This window comes from Cynara cardunculus (assembly GCF_001531365.2).
Source record: "Cynara cardunculus var. scolymus isolate 2C chromosome LG 2, CcrdV1, whole genome shotgun sequence".
In the NCBI taxonomy this organism is placed as follows: domain Eukaryota; kingdom Viridiplantae; phylum Streptophyta; class Magnoliopsida; order Asterales; family Asteraceae; genus Cynara; species Cynara cardunculus.
The window spans coordinates 14,399,486-14,410,378 of NC_037529.1; the positions used below are offsets into that span (position 1 = coordinate 14,399,486).

Sequence of the window (10,893 nt, forward strand, 5' to 3'; positions counted from 1 at the left end):
CATTATCGCTTTCTCAAAATCACATAAAGCCATATTATAATATCGACTGAGATAAAGAAGAAAATGAAATATTAAAATCATGATGTATCTCGCTGTATTGCGCGAGTACGCTTCTAGTTAATCTATAAACAAGGTGATAAACCTAGATTTTTGATGATTCTATCTTTTAGGTTTTAGTCATCATATAAAACAGTAAAGAATATTATCTTTCTTTTTTGTTAAGAAATACATATTTTAGATTTAGGAGTTTTGAGGTAGCACCCGATAAAAGATATCAATCTGTTCGTGTGTGAATTTACTTGAAGAAATCTACATTGATTTCTAAGGTGCTCCTCCAGAATCCACGACAAATCTAAAAGATAAACTCTCTAAACGCCCTATAGTTTATTTAAATTTGTTTTAATAGTCATTGGATCTGACTAAGGGTTTTAATTTTAGAAAAGTTTCTAAATGATGTGACCTAAATTGGTTTCCTATGTGTTTTAATGGTTACAAAATTGTTTTAAAATCTTAAAGTGGTATCAGAGCCACTTTGACTATAAAACAAATTAATTGGAATTAGAAAATTGATTAGAAAAAATGAAAAACCAGAATATGGCAACCAATCTCCGGTCACCATGTCGTGTGCCGCGAGATGAGGCTACCTTGAGTCGCTGCTGCATAGTGGCTGTCCCCTTGTTCAAACCATCGCCGTACCACGATCCATGCTATTGCCGCATAATGGTTGTTTTTGTCCTGAGTTGTCGCTGTATGCTACTTGTTCCCTGCCGGAATGGCTGGGAGTGTCACTGTCATGCAACTGAGTTCCTCGGCAAGACCACTATCAAGTACCATCGTTGGTGCAGTGATCCACCACCGGCCCGTCGCCATGTACGATTGGTTCTGGGTTGGTCCGTGTGTTGTTGCATACTAGAGCCAAGCATCTGTTGTCGTTGTCCATCCTCACCCCGCCACTGCGATTGGTCCTTAGCCATACCATAACTATCGATCAATCGTACTGTGGCTTATTGTGTCGCCGACCACTGCATGAAAGCCATGGTCGTTGTTTCGGCTACTATTAGCACAACATGGCCTTGCATCAGATGTTGCTGCTCCGTGTTGTGACCTAGGGCCAATTGGGTGCCGGTCTGAGCCACGACTTTGTAGTGATTGGGTACCAATTCAAATCACGACCCCAGTGTCATTGATTGTCGACTTGTATTTTCGGCCAACATTTTTGTTCACCACCCACAACGACCCCACAGTTAGGGTTTCAGACGTGTTTTAAGGCCAAATCTCGTTGTGACGAATTTCGGGCCTAGGGGGGAGTATTTCAGGTCAAACACTAATGCATTCCGATTGTTTTAGTTTTTCTGTTTTTGGTTATTTAATTCCGATTTTTTGGCCTATTTATTTATGTTTACTTAGTTTGGCCAATTTTAAATTTTATGTTTAAAATTTGAATAATATATGGTATTGCCCCAAAGACCCGTGGTTTGTTTGGTTGTTTTTTATCTTGGTTAATATAATGTAAAAATTGTTAAGGGTTGTAATTTTACTTTAATTTTTAGATAGTAACAATTGTAAAATAGAATACATTATGTTGTAGCTTCTATTTCAAAATTGTAAAGAAATCTAAATACAGTGTTCCAAAAAGTGAAGACAGGGTTTCAAAGTCCACCAAGTTGACAGAGCTAGTAGGAGTTTGGAGACGTCCTTAGACTGGTTGTGGTTGTCGTGTTGGCCACGACACGACATTTAGGGGCTATACCATATATTATGTGTGTTGTGTTGATTTATTTTTTAACCTTACGTTTATTTTTTTTACTTCTAGTCATAGTTATAATTGCAAAAGGATTAAAAATAAAATCAAATGCAAAATATATTTTAAATCGGTAATCAAAATATGATATTTTAAAATCGATATGGTTGTCAAATAAAACTGATTTTAATAGGATGAGCTTTTGAAACTAGATTTTAATTTTAGAGATAAAATCAAATGTTTTAAAAGTAGAATATTTTTCTAAAATCAAACATTTCACAAATGTAAATTATATACCTCTCATTTAAAGTATGTCAAAGCTTACCAATTCCAGTATGGTCAGTGCATAGCCAATCATTCTGGATGATTGTGGTGTCAGACAAGGCGCCAGATTAACGAGATTTAATTGAACAGTTGCATTTCATCACTCGCTTAAATAGTTGTGTTTTGAACCCCAATAGACCTAAGGGGTTGTTTGGTTACAGCTTAATGGACTAAATAGCTTGTATACCTCATTCAGTAAGCCATACAAACAAAGGTGTTCAGTTGTGACTTAATGTCTAAGTTGTCTTATTCGGTCGACCATAAAATAGCATTGTCCCCATCTAGCCACTCATTTTCCATCCATGCCCCTCCTTTTATCATAATCTCAAAGCCTGTCACCTCCACCCTCTAGACCTAATCTCGCCGTCACCGACCGTTTAAAGCACCATCGGACAAATCGTTCATTGATTCTTCTCTCTATCTTAATGCATTTGTTTTGTAGCAGATCTGTTCCTATTTTCCTCTCTATCTCCATCGATTTGTTCATGGGTTCTCCTTTCCAGTCAGGGGGTGTTTGAGATTGCTTATAAAAATAACTTATTAACTTATTCCGGCATGGCACCGGTAATAAGCACTTTTGAGTGTTTGGATAAACAGCTTATACCGGTGCCAAACCGGTAATAATGAGTTTTTAAAGAAGTTAAATCATTCTAACTTATACTAAGTTGATAAGGACTTTTGTAAAAGAACATAAGTTGTTTCAAATAAGCAATCTCAAACACCCCCTCAAAGAACTATTGAAGCCCCTACGTTCTCCTTTCATCATGTTGTATAGTAAAACTTGATCTACAATTAATGTTGTTTGATCTATAAATGTTGATGTAAATCAAAGGGTAAAATAGTCATTTTTATCATTAAGACCGTTTATTCTGCATAATTACTGAATAAATATTAAGTTAAATACATACAAACATATTTTCTATACAGTCATCTTAATTAATACATGGCTTATTGGAAAATCAATCAAACAATCCTTAAGTCAATAATTTAGATGGGATCACGATACCTTAGTATATGGTTAGCTTACTTAGAAATTTCATAGATAGTAGTGTTGGTCATATATGAGTATTTTCAAAAGTTGTTGTAGTGGGATTAAACGTTTCAATTTCAACATATGATATATTGAATAGAACCACACGAACATCTAAGAGTTACATTGAATGTAATTGGATAATTTTACCTAAATAACTTTTTTTTCATAGACATGTGCATTTGACCATTTAAGAAAATAGGTGAAATATGGATCTTAGCTCAAAATAAAATGATTTTTGAAGATTAATTCGTTTATTTGAGATTTTGAAGTTTCGCTTCCTAAGGGTCGTCCTTAGGCATAAAAATAAGTTTTACGTTCTAGAGAACCCCCTCCAAGCGCTCCTAGTAGGAATGCTTTAACTAAACTCAGGGATACGTATGATAAGTATATCAATGACTCACTGGATGTTAGTAGCCTGATTCTTGCCTCCATGACTCCCACGTTATTGCGGGATCATAAAGATGTGACTGTCTGGGATATGATATCCTTACTAATGTCTATGTTTCAGTTACAAGTCAGACAGGGGAGGTTTGATACAATTAGGGCGTTACATGCTTGTATGATGACTGAGGGATCATCAGCCAGTATCCACATTTTGAAAATGAAAGAGTATATTGACCGACTGACCTGTTTTGGCTTCCTACTGGGTGAAGAATTGGGAATCAATCTTGTTCTCAATCCTTTGTCCAAATCATATGACCAGTTCGTTACGAACTACAATATGAATGGTCTGGATAAAACTCTCATAGAGCTTCACGACATGCTTAAAATTGTTGAGAGAAATATAAATTTCAAGTTGGATTTCACCAAACCAAAATAGATTTTGTTGATCAAACCTAAAGGTGGGATAGTTAAGAAAAAGATGGTGATTGCTAAGGCAAAGACTAAAGTTGGAAGTTCCAATAAAGACAAGGGCAAAGGAAAGGTTCCTGAGAACGCAATTTGCTTTAGTTGCATCGAAAGGGGGCACTGGAAGAGAAATTGCCCCCTATTAGTAGAGAACAAAAAACAGAAGGTTGCTGCAATTGCAGCTTCAGTTATGTTTACCACTGGTTTATTTACTTCTGATTATGACTCTTGGGTATTAGATACAGGGTGTGTTACTCAAATTTGTACTCCTTTACACGGTCTAAGAAGTGAAGAGAGTATGAAATCAGGTCAAATGGAGCTAAAGATGGGCAATGGAGTTAAGGTAGTTGTTGTTGCTCAAGGGACATATGATATGAAGCTTTTAAATGGTCTTACTTTAATACTTAGCAAGTGTCTATATGTACCTAATATTACTAGAAATATAGTTTCATTTTCTCAATTACAACTAACTGGATTTATGTTTAATTTCAAACAATAATTCAATTTTCAACTTACCTTAACAATGCTTTGTATTTTATGACTAAACCACACAGTGCTAATGAAATTGACATGCAAAATAGTTGTAATTATAAATCAATGTATAACATAAACAATAAACGAATTAAGCAGGGCTTAAATCAGACCTACTTGTGGCGTTGTCGTCTTAGAGATATAAACAAGAAGCGCATAGTCAAACTCTAGACCGACAGAGTTATGGAAATATATGATGATTCGTATGATACATGTGAAGCTTACTTATCAGGCAAGATGGCAAAGACGCCTTTTAAAGGCAAACCCGAAAAGGAAACAAAATTGTTAGAAGTCATTTATACTGATGTATGTAGTCTTTTCAGTTCAGTCACAAGAAATGATCATCGCTACTTCATTACCTTTATTGATGATTTTGTGTGTGATTGGGACTAAATTGAAGCTTATGTTGCGAACAAGGGGACCAATTTATATTTTTAACAACCGAGACCTTGAGCTAGATAAGAGCATCCACAATGGTGCTTACTGCAGAGCTTGTCGTAAAGCTTATTGATCTCATAGAAATGTGAAAAAAGTCAAAAAAAAAAAAAAAAAAAAAAAACCCTTTTTGCTTGTGCAGTTACGAAAAGAAATGACTTGAGATGCAACATCTATGTGTGTCATATATCATGACAAAGCTCTTACTAAGGGCTTTATAAACCCATAAATATATTCACATTCTGAGGCTTGAATTATAGCCATAGACACCAGAAAGACAAGATCACAGGCTTCTTGTTTTAAGCTTTCAGAACTAGTAAAAAAGGTGTGCAAGAAGCATATACCATTTTCTTGTCCAAAAAAACTCATCTCAAAAGATTCATTCACAAATATAATATTCATAATTTATGCACATTTTTGGTGAAATTTTCACTACTTGTTCACAATGAGCATGCAAGAAAAACAAACACCTAACATCAATGGAATTCTAGACCTGTTGTTCTAACTTCCTTTCTACTTGTGGTTCATCCTCAGGTACACAATACCTTTTCCAAAACCAATGGTTTTGCCATAGCAGATGTATCTCTTCAATTGGAACTTGTTTTGTTTCAGGCAATAGAAAGAAGATGAATATGGTCATCACGACAATCAAACCGCCAAATAGCAAGAAGATGCCGTATTTAAGATGGCAGAGCGATACCAGAAAGCATTGTGCAACCAAAGCTGTAAAGAACATGTTAACACAAACCACAATACTCTGCCCAGCTGATCTTGTTTCCAATGGGAATATCTCACTTGGGACTAGCCATCCTAGCGGACCCCACGACCTCCCGTACCCTAGAACGAAAAGGCTGATCACAACTACAAGAAAGATGCCAATTCCTTTTGGGAGCTCCTCACCTTGCCCAAATTTTAGGGCTAGCGTTACAGCCACAGCTATCTGCAAAGATCACAAGCATGTTGTATAAGCTTTTAGAACTAGTAAAATGTGCACACACACATACACACAACTTAATTTGGTTAACTATGGGTTTTCAGGCCAACCTGCACACACCTTAACTAATCACATGGGCCCTAAAGATAATAGCCAGGGAGGCGCCCCAAGACCTATATTTACCAGTTGAGCTAGCCCTCAAGGTTACAACTATAAGTGTTTGGGAAGGGGATACAAGTTATTTTTGAAAAGGGAAAGTAATTCAAAAGGTATTCTATTTGTATTCGACCCATATAATCATCATCCATTTTCTAGAATTTCCAAAATTAAGGATAGAGGATGAGACTTGGAGCAAAAGGTTGTCTTTTCTTTCTCTACAAAGAGGTAAAAAGGCATTGCAGTCTGCAAAGAGTATGTTTTCTGACCTTCTAGTAAAAAAAGGAGTGATCTTTTTTGTGTTCTTGATATAGCAAATTAATTAGAGAGAAGAATTACCATGCAGCAGATCATTTCAATACCAGCTTCCAAGAAGAAGAATCTTCTGCCAAACTTATCAACAAAAGCCATTGATATCAATGTAGCGAGAACAAGAGCACCAGTAGTGATGGTGGAAGACCAAAGTGCTGCACCTGAACCAAATCCCAAACTCTGAAAGATCACAGGCGCGTAGAACAACACAGAGTTCATCCCAGTGAGTTGTTGAAATGCAGGTATTCCCAAAGCTCCTATAACCAACTGCGGACGATTCTTCCTCTGCAGCAGGTTTCTAAAAGGATGTTTTATCGCTTTAGCAGTTTCGCTTGCTTCAACAAGATCCTGAAACTCTGCCTCTACTTTTGTTGTACCTCTAACTCTTTCCAACACTTTCCTTCCTTCTTCCAGTCTTCCTTGTTCCACTAGACTGTTTGGTGTTTCGGGTAAGAATAGTCCACCAACAAACATTAGCGTTGCTGGAACTGTGGCTAAACCGAGTGATAATCTCCATCCCCATTTATATTTCTCAGTTGCGTTGTTTATAAAGTTGGCTATGAATATTCCCAAACAAGTTGTTAGCTGGAACAATTGATTTACTGCACCTCTGATCTTTGCAGGTGCCATTTCTGAGAGATATAGAGGAACTGCCTGTAAGTTTTCACAGGAACAAGAAATTAGTAACAACTTATGATCTTTGAGGTTGAATCTTGTGGCTTCGAAACTCAAAACCATTATGGAGTTTGTTAATTATTACTAGTTTTCTTGGAATTTTAACAAGAGTTTGGTCTGACACAAGCACACCCAAGTCTCAATAGTAAGATGAATAAGGAGTTCCCAAAAATCAATGAGATCCCCATTGAACCTCTTAATTGGCAGTTCCATTTGATTAGGATTCATAACATGTCAAGATATACTATCTATGAAGTGTTGAAAATGGTGAAAAGGAGCTTACTTGGTTTCCAAATCCGATGCCAACACCAAGGAAGCATCGGCCTATGATAAGCATGGCAATATTCTGTGCGAAAGCATTTAGAATTGCACCAACAAAGAAGCTGATTGCTCCGAAAAGAATGCTGGCTCTTCTACCTTTGTTCCGGGTAACATGGGATGCTGCAAACGTAGAAAGAAGGGCCGCAAAATAAAGAGATGACGTAAAGAGGGTAAGGATCTGATTGTCATATTTGCAGTAATCGGTTTCCTTGAGACGTTCTTGTTTTCTTTGATAAACTTCATGAAAGAACTCCTTCAAGAAATAATCCATAGAAGTCACTCCACCTGAAAGCCAATGGTAGTTGTATTTATACATGACCAAAAGGGGAATTGTTCATCATTTTCAAGAATTAAAGACAGTAATCTGGACTTCAGAAGACAAATAAATCATCTAGAAAAAGGATATGTTTGACAAAAAAATGTCACAGATTTTATAGAAGTCCTAAAAATTATGGCTTTTAAAGTATCAGAGTAAGGTAAGATTTTGTAATGTAAATAAACACGCAGCAACCTTTAACAAAGTAGACAAGAACAATCCTTAGCATAACAATCTTTAACTTTCATTGATTACTCTAAAAGTTCTTTTTTGCCAAATAAGATTAATAAAACAATCGCAGGCAGAAAGGCAGTTATATCAAAACAAGACGAAATGTTGTTGGGGTTGTACTCCATGCATATACAGTTGCACTGTGTCCAAAAGAGGTTACCGACCACAAAACCTCTTGCTAAAATTTCGTGCTCTTGATAATAAATTTTATACAACCTAATTAATTGAGATATTTATGAAAATGATAAAAATTTATTTATTATGATCAATATTTTATATCATAAAACAATTAAAACTTTTATGAAATCATATATTCATCAAATTAAATACACGATTAAGATAGAGTTGTATTGATTATATAAATATAAATGATTGCATAATAACTCTCTCTCACACACACATATATATATATATAATATTTATATACCAGAAATTAAACTCTGGACGCACTTTGTTCCCTTTTTTTCCTTCCCAATTTTGGAAAAGGAATAAAGTTCATATATATAATGAACTTACCGAAATTTCCAGATCTTGATTGATAACTTCAAAAGACTATTCTAATTATAGAACTCTAAAGAACATTATATTTAGAAATTTCTTGACCAATTTTCGCAACCACAATAATTGTTTAGAACTTAAAATCAAACGCAATAAATGCGGTTATTGATAACTCCAATTTTTAAAACAAAAGATTTCCTTGATGCTGAGAAAACAATATCTTTGTCTTTCTGTACAGATACCAAGTATGAACAAGAGATTTTGATAAAACAACTTTAAATCAAAGAACATAATAGAATCATCAGTTTGAAAGTTTAAGATGGTTTTCATAAACACAAATACAATGATTATTGATAAGAGAAAAAATACCTAAAATAATGGAATCATGTGATTCAAAACTAATCCAACACCCACTTGTAAGAATTACTGGAATCAGAAATTATTTGAACAGAAATCCAAGAAGAAATTGCATCATGCATTTTAGGTCGACTTAAACAGATCATAAATTGAAGCATTACTAAAATATGTGGCATCAATTTTGAATCGGCTAAAAATGTATTTATAGTAAGATGTTCATAATGAGAATGAAATAGGATCTGATTATGAATGAAACACCCAGGAAGATCGAGTGTTGTTCGATATGAATATTTTATAAATTTACAGTGAAAACAACAACCTGCAGCTTATGTCTGACAATAAATCATATACAGAGAATACAGCTTTAGGGAAGCACAAAAATACAAGCCAATAGAAAAAATCAAAATCAGAAAAATCCAAAAAACAAATAATGAAATCAAGCCACACACGTATATGGCCTTTTTGCCTGAATCACAGAAATCTCATCAAACAAACCTGAATTAGAAGAGAAAGAAAAAAAGGAGATGAGAGAGACTAACCGGAGACACCGAGATCATAGCCGAATAAAGAACCACCGAGAGCAGCAACGATGCAAGCAAAAACAAAATACCAAGTGATGTTATACTCGTACTGCTCCGCCCTTGCTCCGCCATGTCCATCCACAAATCCTCCGCCCGCCATTATCGAACTTCCACAAAAGTGAAGAAAACACAGCACATTTATAGGAAGATATTAAGAAATGGATATATGAGGAGATGAGATGAGTATGCCTTTCTGAATTTGCGGATCATACCGAGTACTATGGACCTTGGATAGCCTTTTTCTTGCGAAATTAACCATTCTTATTTTATTTATTAATTTTTTAAATAATCCAAACATATAAATTCATTTTTTTTATTTTTTTATTTCTTCAACATTTTAATTTATATTAGGTTGTTATTTTTATAAATTAGAAGAGTACTTGCACAATAGAGCGAGACACATCTCGATTTTAATATTCTATTTTATTATTTGTCTTTGTCGATATTATAATACAGTTTTATGTGTTTTTAAGAAAGTAATAATGATTTTAGTTTTGAATAAAATGTAAATTTGAAGATATCATAAAAATTTAAAAATATATATATCACTGTTAATATCAAATCAACTATTTAAAAGCTTTCATTTTTCATGTAATTTCTTTAATTTTTTTTATTATAATTTAATTTAAGTTTAAGAACGAAATAATTTATTTTTGGATTAATAATATAACATTTTATAAAGATAATAATTAAGTATTCTGTTAGAACTCAATGATTATCTTAATTACATTTAGATTTTTTATATTTAAAATGATATGTTTATTCTGTATTTAATTATGTTTATTTGCAGTTAGTTACACGAATTCAGATATGAAGCTTTAATAAGTTATACTTGGTCTCATTTTTTATGTAATTTCTTTAATTTTTTTTATTATAATTTAATTTAAGTTTAATAACGAAATAATTTATTTTTGTATTAATAATATAACATTTTATAAAGATAATAATTAAGTATTCTGTTAGAACTCAATGATTATCTTAATTATATTTAGATTTTTTATATTTAAAATGATATGTTTATTCTGTATTTAATTATGTTTATTTGCAGTTAGTTACACGAATTCAGATATGAAGCTTTAATAAGTTATACTTGGTCTCATTTTTTATGTAATTTCTTTAATTTTTTTTATTATAATTTAATTTAAGTTTAATAACGAAATAATTTATTTTTGTATTAATAATATAACATTTTATAAAGATAATAATTAAGTATTTTGTTAGAACTCAATGATTATCCTAATTATGTTTAGATTTTTTATTTTTAAAATGAGATGTTAATCCTGAATTTGATTTTGTTTATCTGCAGTTAGTTACACGAATTCAGATATGGAGCTTTAATAAGTTGTATTTAAACACAATTTACTTGTAATATTATATTTTAAATAATATGCATTAATAAAAGTGTTTCATGCATAAATAATAGTTTTTAAAAGTTTTTATCAAATGCTTTATAATATAATATAGATATAACATTAAAATCGAGATTTGTCTCGCTGCATTGCGCAAGTACTCTTCTAGTAAGAGTTTTTAAGAATTTTAGCCAAATGTTTTATAAGATAACTAGAAGCGTACTCGCGCAATGCAGCGAGATACATCATG

The 10,893-nt window shown here is 33.3% G+C and overlaps 1 protein-coding gene across 1 annotated transcript; it reads right to left on the minus strand.

Moving 5' to 3' along the window:
- Window positions 1–5,227: 5,227 nt before the first annotated feature.
- Window positions 5,228–9,482, minus strand: LOC112507025 (sugar transport protein 14). The gene is made up of 4 exons (XM_025111414.1): window positions 9,253–9,482; window positions 7,274–7,596; window positions 6,343–6,969; window positions 5,228–5,853 (listed from the first exon to the last, which is right to left on the minus strand). Exons 1-4 carry the CDS (start codon window positions 9,392–9,394, stop codon window positions 5,401–5,403), a joined length of 1,545 nt encoding a protein of 514 aa, XP_024967182.1. The 5' UTR covers window positions 9,395–9,482; the 3' UTR covers window positions 5,228–5,400.
- Between the last annotated feature and the right edge of the window lie 1,411 nt (window positions 9,483–10,893).